The 21,799-nt window shown below is 41.4% G+C and overlaps 1 protein-coding gene across 5 annotated transcripts in view; it reads left to right on the top strand.

The window, feature by feature from the left end:
- Positions 1 to 21,799, top strand: part of LOC126263136 (pyruvate dehydrogenase phosphatase regulatory subunit, mitochondrial-like) — a 175,994-nt gene that overhangs the window by 46,378 nt on the left and 107,817 nt on the right. For all 5 annotated transcript variants that reach the window (XR_007546847.1, XM_049960162.1, XM_049960160.1 and 2 more), the window contains exons 4-6: positions 1,678 to 1,781; positions 16,510 to 16,651; positions 16,807 to 16,928. Coding sequence is in view for 4 of the 5 variants with exons in the window: in XM_049960162.1 (XP_049816119.1) it covers positions 1,678 to 1,781; positions 16,510 to 16,651; positions 16,807 to 16,928 (368 nt within the window). In the remaining variant the exon portion in view is untranslated. The remainder of the gene's footprint in view (positions 1 to 1,677; positions 1,782 to 16,509; positions 16,652 to 16,806; positions 16,929 to 21,799) is intronic.

The raw sequence follows: 21,799 nt of genomic DNA, 5'->3' as shown, positions 1-21,799 counted from the left end.
ACTATCATCTGATGGCAGCAGTTAGCATAGGCAGATGTGCAGAGCAATTCAGAACTGGACTACTGTCCAACATGGCATCTGCTATATTAGTCCACTCGTATGAATGGGTATTATCAAAGTATGCCCATTGTTTTGATTGCCCTCTTCCCCTTCACTCTCCAAGCATCAATATCCCCATATTGCCTCTTCAACACATCTGTCACACAATAATCCTAACATCAGTTTCTGCTGGTTCCTGGCCCATTCCTCATCTCACCTACATCTACATATGTACTCTGCAAACAACTGTACAATATGGTGGAGAGCATTTTTACCATTGGTAGTCTTTCCCTTCCCTGTTCAACTCGAAAATGAAACCAGTAAAAAATGCTTGTTCGTATGCCTCTGTATGAACCCTAATCTCCCACATTTTTTTCTTTACACAAAATAAATGTTGGAGCCAGTAGAATCAATATGCAGTTTGTCACATATGCTACCTTTCTTCACTTCCTCAACGAAAGTTTTTGGAAAAAATAAAAAATAAAATCATCTTCTTTCTTTCAAAGACTCACATATAAGCAGAGGGAGCATTTCTATAACATGCTAATACTGATCAGAGCTGCTGGTAAGAAATATAGCAGGATACCTCTGAATTACTTTGGTGTCTTGCTTTAATCTTACCTGGTGCAGTTCCCAAACAGTTGAGCTGTATTCAAGGATTAGTTGCATGCAGTTAGCTGTAGAGGTGTATTACATATTCCCAGAACTTTCCCGTAAAGCCATTTTCCTCCGTTACAAGTGACCTTTTGCTGTTCCTCTGGTTCATTATGTTCCTCTATGTTATATGTACATATTTAATCATTGTGACATAGTCAAGCAGCATACCATTACCACTGTGTTTGAACATTACAAGAATGTTTTTCCTGTCTGGCCAAATTAAATTATCTTTGTCCTAGCCCCCCCCCCTTCCCCCAAACCCCCCTACACACATATACTCTCTCTCTCTCTCTCTCTCTCTCTCTCTCTCTCTCTCTCTCTCTCCATATCCATCCCTCCCTCCCCCTCCCCCATAACTTCCAGTTTCAGCTCACCTCTGTCTCTCTCTCCATCCCTCCCTCCCTCCCCCATACCTTCCAGTTTCAGCTCACCTACTTCATCAGAGGAAACATGTCCATTTGGCTCACAGTTCATGCTGAAAGTACAGCCAAGTTATGTGGCTGTGTGCATTCTGGATTATTTCATCATCTACTAACCAGTGAATACCTCTATGTCGAATACACGTGGGCACATGTTCCCTGACCAGTGAATACCTCTATGTCGAATACACATGGGCACATGTTCCATTGTTTGTGTTCTAGCAAAGATTTTATACTAATAAATTACAGTAATGATGTGGAATGCTGATAAGACAGATCATACATTGCTGAAAATACTATATTTCCTTGTCTAACTAAAGGTACAAAGTCTGGAAGAAGCCATATTTACTTGTAGACAGTTAAGATTGTTTTATACACTCAAGGCTCTACAGCCTTCATATGTTGGAAGACAATAATTTTCAATAAAATATTGACAAGATTCTTTAAAGTATTTGTCTTCCTGTCTGTTCTCTTATCTCTTTGTAACATTATTTCTTATGTTCTTACTTTTTCTTTGTATTTGTAACTATGTGGCCTTATATCTGAATTTCATTCTTTGTAGGTTTAAAACAGTGCGGTAGCTTGAATTTGGCTCAGACCAAGGACAGGATGATATCATTACGTCGTCGAATGGCATACCATCAGGCAACCGGTTTACATTGCGAAGTAAGACAATTTTGCTTGACAAATCTGAATACAGCAAACTGAAAGAAATTTCTGAAATGTATTTACAGACAGAAGAGGAGTATCTTCTTGCCAGATTTCAAAAGTGGGAGCCTTTGGAATGGGGATGACACAAGAAGTATGAATCATGTTTGAATGTGTAGCTTCTGAAGCCTTTAAATATTTCATTAATCAAAAGGAAGGAAGGAAGGAGATGGCCAAAGGAAAAGGTTGAAATCTGAAGGTGTTTGCAACAACTGTCTTTTCTGATTCATCCATGTTTCTCCAAGTGCAGGGTGTGCAGTGATTTTTCTCCCCCTTTCCTCTCCAGTTCTTGTTCATAGTACCTTTTTGTAACATGAAGATGCTGCTCTTCTGTCTCAGATGTTATTAATGACCCTTTCATATTTATTTAGAGTCCATAGTCATTGTGCTGCAATAATACTTATGTAGTTTTAAGTACATGAAAGAGAGAGAGATTAAATTTTCTGCTCGTTATTGAAAATAATTTATTGAAGCAGCATTTTTGTACCTGGTGTTTCTAATGAATGATATAATTATTATTAGAAATTTATTTTCATTGTAAATTTGTTAGTAAATCTGTATTGTGTTTAAATCATTAAAGAAGTTGCATTCAGTTTGGCAGTTATCAGTCATTTCATTGACAGATGTAGTCATCTTTCATAGATACTATTAACAGTGATCTTACATGTGTATGGTGCCTGGTTGGAGTTCAGCAGTGAGAACACATTGGACAACTGCTCACTGCAGCAGCAGCAGAAGAAGAAGGTGATTACATCATTGGTGAAAATACTGTGCACATAAAAGAATTATCAACTTCTTTGGAAATGTGAAAATGTATTATTTTAGATAGATTTCTTTATTAGACAGGGTAAAGAAAGAGAATTGGTGGGGGGGAGGGGGGGGGGAAATAATAAAATTTTACCAGGAAAGAGGATAATGAATCAAGCAAAATTTGATAAATAACCAGCTGTTTTAAACACACTATTTGGGACAATGTGTACAAAATGGCAGCCATTCAGTGACAACTGTTTGGAAGGCAGCATCCTTGAAAAGTTAGTGAAAAGCTAGTTGCAAGAATATTTTAGGCTCCAACAATTATCCCCAGTTTTTGAGGAGCATAACCATTACTTCCTTGAGGAAATCAACTCTGTAGCAATGTAATTTTGAACACATACTCAAATAATGATAAATGATATAGGAAATGTGTTTAAAATTTCACCTTTGTTTAATTTTTCATCAGTGACTTAATTTACATTTACTGAGCTATTTTTTACAGAAAAAGTTCATTCACACTTTCCAAACCTCATCAAAATTAAAGCACTCTGTCTTCAGGCCCCGAGTGGCCTACCGGGACCATCTGACCGCCGTGTCATCCTCGGTGGAGGATGCGGATAGGAGGGGCGTGGGGTCAGCACACCACTCTCCTGGTCGTAAGATGGTATTCTTGACCGAAGCCACTACTATTCGGTCGAGTAGATCCTCATTGGCATCACGAGGCTGAGTGCACCCCGAAAAATGGCAACAGCGCCTGGCGGCCTGGATGGTCACCCATCCAAGTGCCGACCACGCCCGACAGCGCTTAACTTCGGTGATCTCACGGGAACCAGTGTATTCACTGCGGCAAGGCCGTTGCTCTCAACAAAATTAAGAAAAGGCATTTTAGATTTCGTAACTGCAAATATTGAAAAGACCAGAGAATGAACAACTTAAAAAATTAAGAAATATGAGAGTTCTACAAACACTTATTACTTTGTCACAAAGCTAAAGAAGGAAAGGTTGAGCAGGACTGGTCACACATAAGGATGACAGAGGATTTACTACCTAGTATAGCATTCTCTAGAAAAATACATGAAGTACAAGGAAAAGGGAGATGCAGAAAGAAATCATCTCTCATGACATCAATTTCTCAAATACAAGTTTAGTGATTTTTCATTTCTTTTTGTGAACATCTTTTTGTGGGAAGTGTCTCATGAACTTCACTGTGAAAATTTAGCATCTTTTACTGTACAAATTCAAAAATATGTTGTTCACTCATATGCATATGCTGACCATCACCACCGTCTTTTTTCCCAAAGTTGATTTGTTAATTTTGAAGTAAGTTACTAATTTGGGGGAGGGGGGCTGGTCATATTTTCATTTCAAGGCACTTGTCAAGCTGAGATAGTGACACACCACAAAGAGAGATAGCAGCGGTAGAATTTGAATAAACATTTTTCATAATACTCATCTTGTATTCTTCTTCTTTGTTGTAAGTTGTAGGCTTATAGTTCATTCTAAAATATAAGTTTTTATTCTGGTCTAGAGATGTTTGGGTCCATCCTATCGAATAATATGAACACTGGTGGACTTTCTGGAATAGAGCATGTATGTTTTCAGTCATTTCATGTTTAGTCATTTCACTTCACAATACAAATCAACATAACTTGTACTCCATCGTCGCAGTTCAAACTAATACTACTAACTACTCAAAGACCAACATATACTGCTAACAGCATGAAAATACTATCATGTTGTTGTTGTGGTCTTCAGTCCTGAGACTGGTTTGATGCAGCTCTCCATGCTACTTTATCCTGTGGAAGCATCTTCACCTCCCAGTACCTACTGCAACCTACATCCTTCTGAATCTGCTTAGTATGTTCATCTCTTGGTCTCCCTCTACGATTTTTACCCTCCACGCTGCCCTCCAATGCTACATTTGTGATCCCTTGATGCCTCATAACATGTCCTACAAACCGGTCCCTTCTTCTTGTCAAGTTGTGCCACAAACTTCTCTTCTCCCCAATCATATTCAATACCTCCTCATTAGTTATGTGATCTACCCATCTAATCTTCACCATTCTTCTGTAGCATCACATTTCAAAAGCTTCTATTCTCTTCTTGTCCAAACTATTTATCGTCCATGTTTCACTTCCATACATGGCTACACTCCATACAAATACTTTCAGAAACGATTTCCTGACACTATACTCGATGTTAACAAATTTCTCTTCTTCAGAAATGCTTTCCTTGCCATTGCCAATCTACATTTTATATCCTCTCTACTTTGACCATCATCAGTTATTTTGCTCCCAAGTAGCAAAACTCCCTTACTACGTTAAGTGTCTCATTTCCTTAATTCGACTACATTCCTTATCCTCGTTTTGCTTTTGTTGATGTTCATCTTATATCCTCCTTTCAAGACAATATCCATTCTGTTCGACTGCTCTTCCAAGCCCTTTGCTGTCTCTGACAGAATTACAATGTCATCGGCAAACCTCAGAGTTTTTATTTCTTCTCCATGGATTTTAATACCTACTCCGAATTTTTCTTTTATTTCCTTCAATGCTTGCTCAATATACAGATTGAATAACATTGGGGAGAGGCTACAACCCTGTCTCACTCCCTTCCCAACCACTGCTTCCCTTTCATGCCCCTGGAGTCTTATAACTGCCATCTGGTTTCTGTACAAATTGTAAATAGCCTTTTGCTCCCTGTATTTTACCCCTGCCACCTTCAGAATTTGAAACAGAGTATTCCAGTCAACATTGTCAAAAGCTTTCTCTAAGTCTACAAATGCTAGAAATGTAGGTTTGCCTTTCCTTAATCTAGCTTCTAAGATAAGTCGTAGGGTCAGTATTGCCTCACGTGTTCCAACATTTCTATGGAATCCAACTGATCTTCCCTGAGGTCAACTTCTACCAGTTTTTCCATTTGTCTGTAAAGAATTCGTGTTAGTATTTTGCAGCTGTGACCTATTAAACTGATAGTTCGGTAATTTTCACATCTGTCAACACCTGCTTTCTCTGGGACTGGAATTATTATATTCTTCTTGAAATCTGAGGGAATTTCGCCTGTCTCATACATCTTGCTCACCAGATGGTAGAGTTTTGTCAGGACTGGCTCTCCCGAGGCTGTCAGTAGTTTTAATTGAATGTTGTCTACTCCCAGGGCCTTGTTTCGACTTAGGTCTTTCAGTGCTCTATCAAACTCTTCACGCAGTATCATATCTCCCATTTCATCTTCATCTATCTCCTCTTCCGTTTCCATAATATTGTCCTCAAGTACATCACACTTGTACGGACACTTGTATATACTCCTTCCACCTTTCTGCTTTCCCTTCTTTGCTTAGAACTGAGTTTCCATTCGAACTTTTGATATTCATACAAGTGGTTCTCTATTCTTCAAACATCTCTTTAATTTTCCTGTAGGCAGTATCTATCTTACCCCTAGTGAGACAAGCCTCTACATCCTTGCATTTGTCCTCTAGCCGTGCCTGCTTAGCCATTTTGCACTTCCTGTCGATCTCATTTTTGAGACGTTTGTATTCCTTTTTGCCTGCTTCATTTACTGCATTTTTATATTTTCTCCTTTCATCAATTAAATTCAGTATTTCTTCTGTTGCCCAAGGATTTCTACTATCCCTCATCTTTTTACCTACTTGATCCTCTGCTGCCTTCACTATTTCATCCCTCAAAGCTATCCATTCTTCTTCTACTGTATTTCTTTCCCGCATTCCTGTCAATTGTTCCCTTATGCTCTCCCTGAAACTCTGTACAACCTCTGGTTTAGTCAGTTTATCCAGGTCCCATCTCCTTAAATTCCCACCTTTTTGCAGTTTCTTCAGTTTTAATCTACAGAGTCCACATCTGCCCCTGGAAATGTCTTACAATTTAAAACCTGGTTCCTAAACCTCTGTCTTACCATTATATAATCTATCTGAAACCTGTCAGTATCTCCAGGCTTCTTCCATGTATGCAACCTTCTTTTATGATTCTTGAACCAAGTGTTAGCTATGATTAATTTGTGCTCTGTGCAAAATTCTACCATGCTGTGCAAAATTCTACCATGCGGCTTCCTCTTTCATTTCTTACCCCCAGTCCATATTCACCTACTACACTTCCTTCTCTCCCTTTTCCTACTACCGAATTCCAGTTACCCATGGCTATTAAATTTTCATCTCCTTCCACTATCTGAATAATTTCTTTTATCTCATCATACATTTCATCAATTTCTGCATCATCTGCAGAGCTAGTTGGCATATAAACTTGTACTACTGTAGTAGGCGTGGGCTTTGTGTCCATCTTGGCCACAATAAGGCATTCACTATGCTGTTTGTAGTAGCTTGCCTGCACTCCTATTCTTTTATTCATTATTAAACCTATGCCTGCATTACCCCTATTTGATTTTGTATTTATAACCCTGTATTCGCCTGACCAAAAGTCTTGTTCCTCCTGCCACCAAACTTCACTAGTTCCTACTATATCTAACTTTAACCTATCCATTTCCCTTTTTAAATTTTCTAACCTACCTGCCCGATTAAGGGATCTGACATTCCACGCTCCGATCCATAGAACGCCAGTTTTCTTTCTCTTGATAACGATGTCCTCTTGAGTAGCCCCCACCCGGAGATCCAAATGGGGAACTTTTTTACCTCCGGAATATTTTACCCAAGAGGACGCCACCATCATTTGACCATACAGTAAAGCTGCATGCCCTCAGGAACAATTACAGCTGTAGTTTCCCCTTGCTTTCAGCCGTTTGCAGTACCAGCACAGAAAGGCCGTTTTGGTTAGTGTTACAAGGTCAGATCAGTCAATCATCCAGACTGTTGCCCCTGCAACTACTGAAAAGGCTGCTGCCCCTCTTCAGGAACCACATGTTTCTCTGGCCTCTCAACAGATACCCTTCCGTTGTGGCTGCACCTACGATACGGCCATCTGTATCGCTGAGGCATGCAAGCCTCCCCACCAACGGCAAGGTCCATGGTTCATAGGGGGGAATGCTATCATATATTGATTTATTTGTGCAAAATCAGCTCTAGAACATACATTTCATAAATAAAATACAAATAACAGTTTATCTTTTTAGAAAGTCCATAATCATCATCATAATTACATCAAGTGTGTATATATGTTGACGTTTATACTTTTTCGGGCAGCAATGTGGTAGTGGATTTCTGGATTTTGGGTTTTCAATTTGGAATTGGTCATTTCACATGATCCAAGATCGGTTAGTACATTTGTCTCACATTTGCCAGTTTTATTACAGTATGTTGATGTCATATTTATTGACTTAAGGATAGCTTATTATATGTTTACAAACTGTTATCAAACAAAATGTATGGATATGGAATATCATAACAGGCATGTAGATGAGTTGAAGACCTCCTGTCAAATAGAAATCAGACTGTTTTTCATAATGAGGAGATGTCATCAGGAGCAAAATTAGTAGGAGTTCCATACAAGCATGGTGGGATGATAGTTAGTTATTTAGTTATTAGTGCATTCCTTTGATCATAATTGTGATCTCTCACTGTTATCTAGAACGAGTAAATTTTTCATTATGGTACTAGGAGGTATGATTGTGTTATCTATTAGAATCTTTACACCTCTGGGTAAGTGGTCAAAGACTTTTATGGTTGAATACATCTCTTTTGCGTATCACCTGAAGGCTGAGTGAGGCATAGTGGAAGTCATTTTTTGTTCCAGTATTATATTTCTGAATATTCATGGAAAACATAAATAACAATAGTAGCTTTCTTGGAGTGTTTTTAGATCAAGCTGTTTTGACACCATTAGAAAGTTGTTATGGGAGGCGGAGGGACTCACAGATACTCAGCACTATGTTAAAAAAAAGTAATGCAGAAAGGTTAGGGTTTAACATTCACTTAATGATGAGGTTGTCAAAATCAGCATAATTTGGTCTGACTGACTTTTGAAATAATGTATTCAGTCTGGGGATAGAAAGTGAGGTGGATTAAATTTTTTTTGTTGATAAATAACTGGATCTTTTTACAGAACGTTACAGGAAATGACTGGATGATCGGAAATGTGTAACCAATAGCAATAATGTACCTGAGCATAAGGATATTTCATGAAAAGCACTATACTTGTTACTACTGTAACCAGGGGTGACAGTAAGCACAGAACAACTAAACATGAAACACACAAAAGGCTTGTGCAAGCTTGCCGTTTTTCTGTGTCTGCCAGTTGTTGCAACTCTGTTGGCGGTTGTGTCTGGTGCAAGAGGAAGATGCAGTCTTGATTCTGCTGTAGTTGGTGGTGCTTCATGAAAAATGTACATAGGTGTCACATTGTTGATTCACACAGTTGTCAACCTGTCGCTTATGGCAATGACTGGCATCTTGGTACGTCTTCTTAAGACATGATGTGGTCTGGTGTATGGGTGTTGCAAAGGTTGCTTGACACTATCAGTATGGAGCATTACATGTAAGCAGCTGTCTAAATTATGATGCATGCAACTGCTCATTGTACCATGCCTATCGGGAGGCCTTGGGATGTCAGATGTAAGCAAATTGGTCTCGTAACTTATTTAGGAAATCTGGCTCGTCTCATGGTGTTGTCTGTAGACAACTTGCATGGACAAATTCTCCAGGAATATTTAATATTTCCGCATAGACTAATTCTGCAGCTGAGGAATCGATGTGAGGCTTGTAAGTAGTTGATAACCCAAGGAGAACTATCAAAAGGGTAGATGTCCAGGAAGTTCTATTACACGTGAGCACCACCTTCAGGGACAAATTCTCCAGGAAGACGTAATGTTTTGCTATAGGCTAATTCCATGGCTGAAGAGTCAATGTCAAACTTGTAAGTACAAGGAAAACTATTGGAAGAGAACATGTCCAGGAAGTTCCATGCCACATGAATGCCACCTTCAGGGTATGATGCCAACATTCTATCATATCATTACTTGTGGCAGGGAAGGGGGGTGGGTAATAGCTGATGGTCTTGTGGTGTATGTACCCACAAAACTTTACCAGATTTGCAAACAGAGCAGATTCAAACTGCTGGCCACAGTCAGTAGTTATGTGTAGTGGGCAGCTGAATCTTGCTATCCACGCTTATGCAAACGTGAAGATTAAAGTTCCCACAGTGATATTGTCCACCAGTGCTGCCTGCAACCAGTATGTAGTGTGACCTGTCATACTGAACAAACACTGCTGATCACCTGTTGGAGGAAGTAGGCCTACAAGATTAAGGTGCACAGGTGCAAAATGTAAAGTTGTGTCTAGAAAATCACCGACAGGTGCATGTACATGGCAGGACGCCTTATAGTGGTGACATTTGGGACATGTTTGTGTCCACTCTTGGCAGTCTTTCTCCATCTCAGGCCATACTAAATGTTGTAACACTAGGTGGAAAGTTGGATGGGCTTTATGGTGGCACAGATTGTGGAAATTGTTTAAAACTTTGTGTCGAAATGTGGTTCATAGAAACAGGTATGATCTTCCTTGCAAAACATCACAGTATATTTGGACATCATTGCCAGGAACACTGACAAGTTACGACTTCAACCTGACGTGACATCACTGATGAAGGTCTAGAGTTCTTTGTCGTCTCACTGAGCCTTGACCACTTATGAAAAATCTATAGTTCTTGTCACAACGTTGGTGCAGGAGACAATGGGTCACTACACTGTCAATGCCAGAAATGTGTCCAGAAACTGACGTACGGCTGGGAGAGTGGTGTGCTGACCACATGCCCCTCCACATCCACATCCAGTGACTCTTTTAGGCGGAGGATGACACAGCGGCCGGTCGGTACCATTGGGCCTAGGCCTGTTTGGACGTAGAGTTGTACTGCCTAGGAGAACAGTTGTTGCTGTTCTACCTTAAAGTGTAGCTGTTCTACCTTAAAGTGTAGACCAGCGGCTTCTGGTCTGGGTAGATTGTAAATTCTCTCACTTCATTCTGTGGCCAGAAGCATTTAACTGCCTTGTACGCAGCTGGAAGTGCACAGCATATGCACTCCACTTCTACTGCAATGGTGTCAGTTTCCATGAGAAATATGCAAGTGGTTGCTACAAACTGTCTGACAACTGCTGCAGTGCCATGAGGATAGCTGTTTAGCTTGGGTCTACCCCCAATGCCAAGGGTGCCTCATGCTTGTGGTGTGCAGAGAGTGCTATGTTCGCCATACCGTTCTTTGTGGCCTCAGAAGCAGAGCACATCTTCTACGACCACTGCACTGGGGTACTGTCTCTGACCTTTGGGTCGGTGTGCTGTTCTGTTGCATATGGTAGGTGACAGTGGAAAAGCTTACCATCCCTAGGAACCTGTGTAATTCTTTAATTGTGGTCAGTCTTGGTATCTGCAAAACTGCTTTGACATTCTCTGTTAATGGTAGGGAGCCTACAGATGATATCCAGAGGTGTAGAAGTGTGATTTTGGGTTGTCCAAACATGCACATGGTCGCTTTCAACATGACATCAGACTGTTCCAATTGTTTAAATATCTTTTTAATGTACTGGTGGTATTGCTCTTCATTTGCCAAATACGTGAGAATGTCATGGAGAAAGGCAAAGCAAAATGGCAAGCCTTGAAGGATGGAATCTATAAATCTCTGCCATATTTGAGCCACATTCCATAAACCAACAGTCATGAATTTGCTCTCATAAAGTCCAAACGGAGTCTTTGGGACTTCTTCCTTCACTAGAGGAATCTGCCTTGGTGCAGTCTAGAATGATAAATATTGTAGCTCCATGTAACATGTAATTGTAGGCATACAACAAAGGCAGGGGATAGAACAGTTACAGTGTTAAGTGTGCTATAGTCACCACATGAGTGCCAAGCTCACCCTTTCTTCAGAACGACATGTAGAGCAGGTGACCTTGGGCTACTTGACAGATGGATTATCCCTTCTCTAAGCACTGTGTCAAATTTTGCCTCGTCAAAGACCAGGCAATCAGGTGCCAAGCTCCTAGGCTTGCAAGATACTGGCAGGCCATATGTGGTTTCTGCATGATGCATTGTTTTATGAGGCACTGCATAGGTGTGCCTGGAGGTCTGCCCAACACAGGGAATTGCCTTGGTAAGGAGGCATACTTATCGTCACACACCTGTATCAGACTGCCACTGTCCACTGTTGCATTGCAATAAAATCCTGCAGCTGTCAGTCCAATAACACTGTCGGCCATCTGAGCACTGGCCACATCTGCTACGAGCTGGTAATGTTCCAAGAGACCAGCTCCTATAATGGCCTCCTCGATGGTGAAGTCCCAAATTTAGTTCAATATGTGTTCCATATGTGGAGATTATGATTCATTAGTGGCAGAGAAGCAGAGCGCTGTCAGTAATCTGTTGCAGTGCATTGAAGTGCTAAGAAGCTCAGATCCAAACTGGTGTCTGTTAAATACTTTTGGCCTTATCTATTGTCACTGATGAGCAGATGTCATGACTTCACAGGACAGCCGGTTGCACCTACAACTGACTACCACTGGCTTCTGGGAACAAGCAGGCTGTTGTACATTTTTATACCTGCTCACCAAACTTACCAACAGATAGGTTGTTACGTGTTAGATGATGCAGCATTGGATGTGAAACAACTGTGGGCTCTCCTGTTGTAATACCCGCTACCATTTCCAGTACTGTTTTAGGACAGAAGTGTGCTAATCTGCATACATAACAATTCTGCCTTTGATGCCAAGGAGGCAAAATCTTGGTCCACAACTATGGTGGCCCCTACTGTGCCAACAACTGACACTGTCACCTAACTTGAGAAGGTACGATGGCCTCTTTGGTGTGATCGGCAAGTTCTGCCATGTCGTCCAGTGACATCTTCATTTATGATGCCACAATGATTTTGATCTGTGGCAGTTGTCAAATGATCCACAGGGTGTGAAGCAACTTGTCCAGTATGGTTACTGTGTTTAACTTGCTCAGTAAGTGATGTGAGTATTGTGATGTCTTGTAATATCCTATCTTCCCTTATGACAGTACGTGCTGTATTTGACCCTTTGTGATGTTGAAACTCTCTCGATTAATTCTGATTTAAACTTCTTGTATGAGTTTTCCTGTGATGGTACAGTAATGACATCGGGAACTTCTGTGGCAAACAGTGGTCAAGCTGGCTCATGAAGAGAGGAAATTCTGTCAAGTCAGCCATGATGCGCACATAGCAAACGCTCACTTCCACTTTTGCAAATCACAGCACTGGGTTGTTAGGCCAGAAGGGAGGCAAACAGACCACTAGTCTGGACACTGTTGGTTCATCAGTCATCTTGCCATGTAGTAAATTCAGGAGTGGTATAGTTCTCTTCAGTTCAGGTTCTTCAGCTCAGATCACGTCGGGGCCACCACCTGTTGTGATCAGCATAATTTGGTCTGTCCGACCTTTAAAATAATGTATTCAGTCTGGGACTAGAAACTGAACTACACTCCTGGAAATGGAAAAAAGAACACATTGACACCGGTGTGTCAGACCCACCATACTTGCTCCGGACACTGCGAGAGGGCTGTACAAGCAATGATCACACGCACGGCACAGCGGACACACCAGGAACCGCGGTGTTGGCCGTCGAATGGCGCTAGCTGCGCAGCATTTGTGCACCGCCGCCGTCAGTGTCAGCCAGTTTGCCGTGGCATACGGAGCTCCATCGCAGTCTTTAACACTGGTAGCATGCCGCGACAGCGTGGACGTGAACTGTATGTGCAGTTGACGGACTTTGAGCGAGGGCGTATAGTGGGCATGCGGGAGGCCGGGTGGACGTACCGCCGAATTGTTCAACACGTGGGGCGTGAGGTCTCCACAGTACATCGATGTTGTCGCCAGTGGTCGGCGGAAGGTGCACGTGCCCGTCGACCTGGGACCGGACCGCAGCGACGCACGGATGCACGCCAAGACCGTAGGATCCTACGCAGTGCCGTAGGGGACCGCACCGCCACTTCCCAGCAAATTAGGGACACTGTTGCTCCTGGGGTATCAGCGAGGACCATTCGCAACCGTCTCCATGAAGCTGGGCTACGGTCTCGCACACCGTTAGGCTGTCTTCCGCTCACGCCCCAACATCGTGCAGCCCGCCTCCAGTGGTGTCGTGACAGGCGTGAATGGAGGGACGAATGGAGACGTGTCGTCTTCAGCGATGAGAGTCGCTTCTGCCTTGGTGCCAATGATGGTCGTATGCGTGTTTGGCGCCGTGCAGGTGAGCGCCACAATCAGGACTGCATACGACCGAGGCACACAGGGCCAACACCCGGCATCATGGTGTGGGGAGCGATCTCCTACACTGGCCGTACACCACTGGTGATCGTCGAGGGGACACTGAATAGTGCACGGTACATCCAAACCGTCATCGAACCCATCGTTCTACCATTCCTAGACCGGCAAGGGAACTTGCTGTTCCAACAGGACAATGCACGTCCGCATGTATCCCGTGCCACCCAACGTGCTCTAGAAGGTGTAAGTCAACTACCCTGGCCAGCAAGATCTCCGGATCTGTCCCCCATTGAGCATGTTTGGGACTGGATGAAGCGTCGTCTCACGCGGTCTGCACGTCCAGCACGAACGCTGGTCCAACTGAGGCGCCAGGTGGAAATGGCATGGCAAGCCGTTCCACAGGACTACATCCAGCATCTCTACGATCGTCTCCATGGGAGAATAGCAGCCTGCATTGCTGCGAAAGGTGGATATACACTGTACTAGTGCCGACATTGTGCATGCTCTGTTGCCTGTGTCTATGTGCCTGTGGTTCTGTCAGTGTGATCATGTGATGTATCTGACCCCAGGAATGTGTCAAAGTTTCCCCTTCCTGGGACAATGAATTCACGGTGTTCTTATTTCAATTTCCAGGAGTGTAGATTAAAATTCTTTATTGAAGAATAACTGGGTCTGTTTACTAGTTCGTAACACAGAACGTTACTGGAGACTAGTGGAAGATCAGGAATGCTTAACCAATAGCAATAACTTTCCTGAATGTAAGAATATTTTGTGAAAAGCAGGATACCTGTTACTACTGTTACCAGGAGTGACAGTAAGTACAGAGTACCTAAACATGGAACACACAAAAGTATATCAAAATTCAGACATTAAGGAATTAACAACACATACAAAACACAGCATACCTGGCAACTGGTGCAGAAACTGCTTGATAGCTGCAATTCCTCTGTTGCTGCATACACATGACTACACCAATGAATATGCATAACATCACTGGTTTGTGCAAATAATGACTGAAGTCGTGACCCACATAGCAGGTGCTACAAGGTCATCAGAGACAGCATTAGGTTAAAAGACTGGCAGTGGACCTTAAATGCAAATTAACAAATTAATGTGTGCAAGTAAGATGTGATGAAATTTGACTGTGTAAATGGGCAGTCATCCACTGTAATCAATCATAACCATTGTGTATTTAGTCTGGAGCAAGTCAAGACAGAATGACCACATCAGCCTATTTGTGGGGAAGGCAGGTGTCAACCTAAGATTTGTCAGAAAGATCCTTAGGAAATGTAATTTGTCCATGGATGAGCTCACTTAACGAAAGCATTCTAGGCTGGTTGTTGAGGAGTGCTCACCAAATTGTGATCCTTACCAATTTTGATGAATAAAGAGACTAAGAAGGTCCAAACAAGATTCATCAAGAGTTTCTTTTGTCAGTGTCAGTTTCAGTGAAATGCTCAACCCGCTCTGCTAGGAAATATTGCAGGAAAGGTCTTAGTACCTGACAGGGAGCCTTACTTTCAAAATGCAGGTAGTGTAGATTCGAGCAATATGAGCCAAGGAACATGTTTTCAGTCTTATTTATGTGCCCACAGATTGTTCAGTAACTCAAGTATGTTGGGACTAGTTACATTAACTCCCTGTGTCATTTACATTTCATCTAGGACTTTAGAGTGTCATATTACTGTGATTTTTAGTTGTCAGATTTATTTTATAAGAAGTCTCAGTGTTCTCATAGATGAGTTAATTGTGGAACATCATTTAGAAAATGTGTTAGACATTTCTCTGAAGCAACTGTATTGGGGGAGTAGAGAGGGAATCTGTATTGGCTCTCCCATGCCTGCAGATTATGTCTAAAAAGAGAACTGCTGAGTCTGAGGAAGAGATTGGTATTTTTCTGACTGAATTAAAATAATGAAATGTGTACTAAACTAACTCACTGAACAGTAGAGACATTGAGTCTTCGACAGGCATAGGAACAAGACTGAAAACTTCACTAGCTTTTGAACAAATTCTTTTTCCAGCTAGAGTACACACCAGTGACTCAACACTATTAATACTTTCTCCAAAGTTATTTACATTCTGCAAGAACTCCCCATACCATAGAAATGTCACCTAATTGTGTTAAAGGAAGAATGGTATGTGGAAAACAAGAAAAGGTAATAAACAAGGGACAAAAAATAAAAATAGCACAATCACATTTAACCTTTCAGTAATCAATTACCTTGGCTTATTAATTAAGGTGGCACATGTTGGACAGCAGCAAATTGTATAAGACAGTTGGGGCCACAAAAGATGTAAAAATTAATGTAATAATAGACAAAAACTGAAAGATCCTTGGGGAAAAAAAGTTTGGTCGCTAAATGAGTAAGCCATTACATTTGGCATATATTAAGCATTTATGAATATGTTAAAACAAAATGCTAGTCTTAGCTAGATGATGAAAATTCATTCGTTTGTACATAATTTTCCAAGTAACTCGTCATAAAGTACACTTTTACCTGTGTGAAACAAGTTAAAGTATTTGTTGGCTTGGGGAAGTAATACCGTACATAAAGATTGCTGCTACATAAATACTGCCTGCAACACATTCCTGTTGAATGGTGAATACTCTCTCTCTCTGTCTGTCTGTCTGTCTGCGTAAAATCAGCTGAACATCTTACCTCAAAATTCGATGGACCAAATTTTCCTGTTGTTTTCAAAGATTTTTTGTAAAAATCAATGACAGTAAGGGTAATTTTCTACAGTCTTTCATTTTTATTCAACTCTTGTAGGTTGTTGGTAGCAATGAACTGAAGAAATTGCATCCATACTTGAGAACTGAAGACTTGGTTGGAGCAATCTGGGTTCCTGAGGATGCTGTGGCAAAACCTCAAGCTGTGTGTTATGTTTTAGCAAAGTTGGCAAGAGAAGGAGGTAAGTTCAAAAACGTTGCTTTTAACTTTTTGCATGGAGTGACTCACATAATCTCTACAAAGAAATTTGGTCATAAGCCTCACACTGTTTTTAAATCATTCATCCAATAACTTGGATGCTATCTTTTATCTTTTTTTTTTTTCATGTGTGTGCAGGTGCAAGATATGTTGAAGACTGCCAGGTGGTACAAGTTTTAACTGAAAATGCCCGAGTAAAAGCTGTAGCAACCAACAATGGAACTGTGTTATGTGAATATTTTATCAACTGTGCAGGAATGGTATGTAAGACAAAGGTGCAGTGGGACTGCTCCTTTAAATAAACAAATCTGTGCCATTGTTACATTCTTGTATTTCCCATGATGCCATTGTGACATAATTCTCACAATGGGAAACCATCTACCTAATATTTATGGTCAAAGTAGATTTTGAGGATAATTAGTCACTGGTGTCATATATGTCGGTAATGGAACAGCTTATTGGATTGTTGTCAGTTGATTGGAACATAGTACTTTTGCTCAAGTGATTTGTTCAGCATATTGAAAAAAATTGCCCCAGTAGCCACTCAAGACACATTTCATCCAGCAGTTCATTCCGACATGTCAGAATTAGAGATACCTGTGACACTACCTGTGAAGCTTTGCTTAACATTTTATTTAATACTAGAAGCTTTGTTTGTGTAATTTTAATTGGGGCCACAGTCTGCATTATTCTCTCCAGAACAGAGATATCTCCCCAGATATTTGGCATTCCCCAAGGAAGTGTGGTAGACACTTCAATTTAGGAGGCAATGTAAGCAACCCTGGTAGATTATCTTCAGATGAAGCCATCGTTTACCATCATATGAGGTCAGCAGAAAATCAAAATTCATTACAAAATTATTTATACAAGATATCTGGATTGTGCAAAAATTGGCAATTAACTGTGAACATTAAAAAGTGTAACATTCTCCACATGAGTACTAAGAGAATTTTGTTTCATGGTAAATACCACATATTTAGAGGTAAAGATGACACATTGAGTTGCAGACAGACCCAATGAAAAAGCCTTTGTCAGAAAAGGAAACACAGCCACATCCATTTGCACAAGCAAGAACATCACGTGCACACATGACCACCACCTCTGGCAGCACAGACTGAAATACAACTGTGATGTAGAAAGGAAGCAGCACTCTGGAGGGGATGGGGAAGGGAAAGGGATAGCAGAGTGTGGCTGGGGGGACAGAAGGCCACTATCTGGTGGAGCATGCAGATGCCGGGATAATTTCAGGAGCCTCAACCTACAGTAACCTACTGTCCCCACATCCTCCACCCAGCATTTTTCACCCTCTGTCCTATCACCTTGCTCCTATTTTTGTGTTCCACACTCTTTTGTGTGCTACCCTCTGCCAGATTACCCACCCATCTCTCCCCTTCCCCACTCCTCTCCTTTTCGCTACATTTCCCTCCTCCTCTTCACCTTCCTGCCCCATAGCCTCCTGATGCCGTGACTGTTGGCAGTCTAATCTCTTGCATGCTCCTCCAGAAATCACTCTTCTCTCCCTCCATCCATACCATACTATCCTTTCCCTTCTCTGTCCCCTCTAGACTGCTGCTTTCATTCCACATTGCTGTTGCATTCCAGTCCAAGCTGCCAGCGATGGCAGTCACGTATGCATAAGATGTGCTTGCTTGTGTGAATGAATGTGTGTATGTGTTTCCTTTTCTGACAAACAGTTTGGCTGAAGCTAATGTGTAAGTGTCTTATCATTGTGTCTGTCTACAACTCAATGTGACATCCTTTAAGTGAACAGCAATCTACCTTTTCCTTATATTTTTGATATTCCAACCTGGAGTTTCCATTGTTTGATATATTTAGAGGTAGTTGATTCAACTAAATATGTAGGGACTAAAATTATGACCAACATAATTTGGAACTGTCACATAAAAATGTTCTAGAGAATTTAAACTAAAGACTGTCTTATTGACAGGACATTTATAAGCTACAAAAAAAATCCACTAAAATTGCTTACACTTTGCTTATTGATCTTTCACATGCATATTACTGCTCATTAAGAGATCCTTACCAAATAGAATTGGCAGAAGACTGGAAAAGTTCAATAAATCATGGCTAGTTTTGTGTTACTATAAAATAGTGCAGAAAATGCCAGATACAAGCAAGTTGGAATGACAATCATTAAAACAAAGGTGTTTTTCATTACAGTGAAATCTTTTCATGAAATTACAGGCAACAAACCAAAACTGTTTGTTGCTTCACACTTATATAGGAAGGAATGTCCATCATAATAAAAAAAGAAAAAGCAGATATTATATGGAAAGATTTAGGTGTTCATTTTTTCTGTGCTCTATTCTAGAGTGAAGCAGTAGATTTGTAATTTGCAAGTGGTGTCTTGCTGCCTCTGCCAAGCACTTCCAGTTTAGACAAATCTAACTGAAAAGGCTCTGAAACGGTAATCTCCTACCCTTCTCCTCTCACAACCCCACCTCACTCCACCCAACTACATACAAATCAAAAAAAGTTTTGCATCACCTCGGTTCCCAGAACTCCTGAAGATAGATGTTGACTGTGGATATTGTATCACAGACACAGTCCCTTTGACTGTTCAGAGTTGTCACTAAACCTGCCCAAAGATGTAAACAACAGTGCATGAGCAGCACCTATTAGATGGAGGGGGTCCGACAGATGATCAGTTCCAGTCATTCCACCAGGAAGGAGGTACCCGGCTCGTGTTGTCTGTAGTTCAACCATGCCAAGATGGTCAATACTGCAGTTCGATTGCATCCCTATTGTTACTTTGTGCCAGGAAGGGCTCTCAACAACGGAAGTGTCCAGGTGTCTCGGAGTGACCCAAAGCGATGTTGTTCGGACATGGAGGAGATACAGAGAGACAGGAGCTGTCGATGACATGCCTGACTCACGCCACCCAATGGCTACTACTTGCAGTGGATGACTACTACCTATGGATTATGGCTTGGAGGAACCGTGACAGCAACGCCACCATGTTGAATAAGGCTTTTTGTGCAGCCACAGGACGTCATGTTACGACTCAAACTATGCACAATAGGCTGCATGATGCACAACTTCTCTTCCGACATCCATGGAAAGGTCCATCTTTGCAACCATGACACCGTGCAACATGGTACAGATGGGCCCAACAACATGCCAAATGGACTGCTCAGCATTAGTATCACATTCTCTTCACCGATGAGTGTCACACATGCCTTCAACCAGACAGTCATCGGAGACGTGTTTGGAGGCAACCCGGTCAGGCTGAACGCCTTAGACACACTGTCCAGCGAGTGTAGCAAGGTGGAGGTTCCCTGCTGTTTTGGGGTGGCATTATGTGGAGCCGACGTATGCTGCTGATAATAATGGAAGGCGCAGTAACAGCTGTACGATATGTGAATACCATCCTCCGACCGATATTGCAACATATCAGCAGCATATTGGTGAAGCATTCGTCTTCGTGGATGACAATTCATGCCCCCATCGTGCACATCTTGTGAATGACTTCCTTCAGAGTAACGACATCGCTTGATTAGAGTGGGCAGCATGTTCTCCAGACATGAAACCTATCGAACATGCCTCGGATAGATTGAAAAGGGCTGTTTACGGATGACGTAACCCACCAACCACTCTGAGGGATCTATGCCAAATCATCGTTGAGGAGTGGGACAATTTGGTACAACAGTGCCTTGATGAACTTGTGGATAGTATGCCCCAATGAATACAAGCTTGCATCATTCCAAGAGGACATGCTACTGGGTATTAGAGGTACCAGTGTGTACAGCAAACTGGATGACAACCTCTGAAGGTCTCGCTGTATGGTGGTACAACATTCAATGTGTGATTTTCAGGAGCAATAAAAAGGGTGGAAATGATGTTTATGTTGATCTCTATTCCAATTTTCTGAACAGAATCCAGAACTCTCGGAACCAAGGTGATGCAGAACTTTTTTTGACGTGCGTATCATGTATCAACAAAAAGTAAAATCTTTAGCAAAAAATTCATTTGTTTGTTTTTACCATACATGTTTTATAAATCTACATCTGTTGCCTCAGAAGGACCAAAACGTGTATACTAACCATGAAGTAAATTACAAACTGTAAGCCGACTCAACACTGTAACTTTGAAATGCAGAATTGAATGTCGTATCACTGATGTTGCCATGCAAACTGCAATGAAATTTTGAGAGTACCAGTAACTACCAAAGCAAGCTACGTTATGTGTGGGATATTCATTTGGTTGCTACATGAATACGCAAAATGAATACCAATGGCATAACCAATAAAAAACATCTTGTATGACAGGTGGTAGACTTCTCTTGTAATTTTGAGAAGGGAACCTCACAGAGAAACACAAAAGAATCTATGAATTCATTGAAAGCAGTAAAAACATAAATGCTATAGATGACTATGCTAGGCAGCTTCCAATATGCAATGCTTCTGCATCTATATGGATACATAATGTGCAAGCCATCATTTGGTGCTTGACCACTATCCTTGGACATTCCCTTTTCTGTTCCACTCACAAAGTAGTGAGGGAAAAATGACTCTTTATATGCCTCCACACGAATCCTAATTTCCTTATTTGTCCTAGCAATCCACACAGGAAATGTACATTGGCAGCAATAAAATCATTATGCAATGAGCCACAAATGCTGGTCCCCTCCAGGGATTCACAGTTCACAGGTCACTTCTGTAATACTTCTGTTTTGATTTGAATCTATGGGTAACAAATCTAGCAGCATGCCACTGAATTGCTTTGATGGTCTCCTTTAATTGGACCTGATAGGGTTCCCAAATGCTCAAGCAGTACTCAAGAGTTGCCCACAGTAGTATTCTGTACTCGACAATGGGTCACACTAGTGTCCTACAAGTGGTATCCTTTATAGATCATATCAGCTTCCATCTAAAACAAGTTGGCATTCATCACAGCAAATAAAAATTCTGTCCAAGTCATCCCGAATCATCCTACAGCTACTTGATGATTACACTTTCCCATGCACCACAACAGTACCACCAGTCACAGATTTGCTGCTCATCGTGTCTGTCAGATTTTTTGTGTATACGGAGAACACGAGCAGACCTATTACACTCTGCTGCAGTCATTGCCTAGCTTTTTATATTGGTATGACTACCAACCAGTTGTC

This window comes from Schistocerca nitens, chromosome 6 (genome assembly GCF_023898315.1).
Source record: "Schistocerca nitens isolate TAMUIC-IGC-003100 chromosome 6, iqSchNite1.1, whole genome shotgun sequence".
NCBI lineage: Eukaryota > Metazoa > Arthropoda > Insecta > Orthoptera > Acrididae > Schistocerca > Schistocerca nitens.
This window is presented reverse-complemented; position numbering and strand designations above follow the sequence as displayed.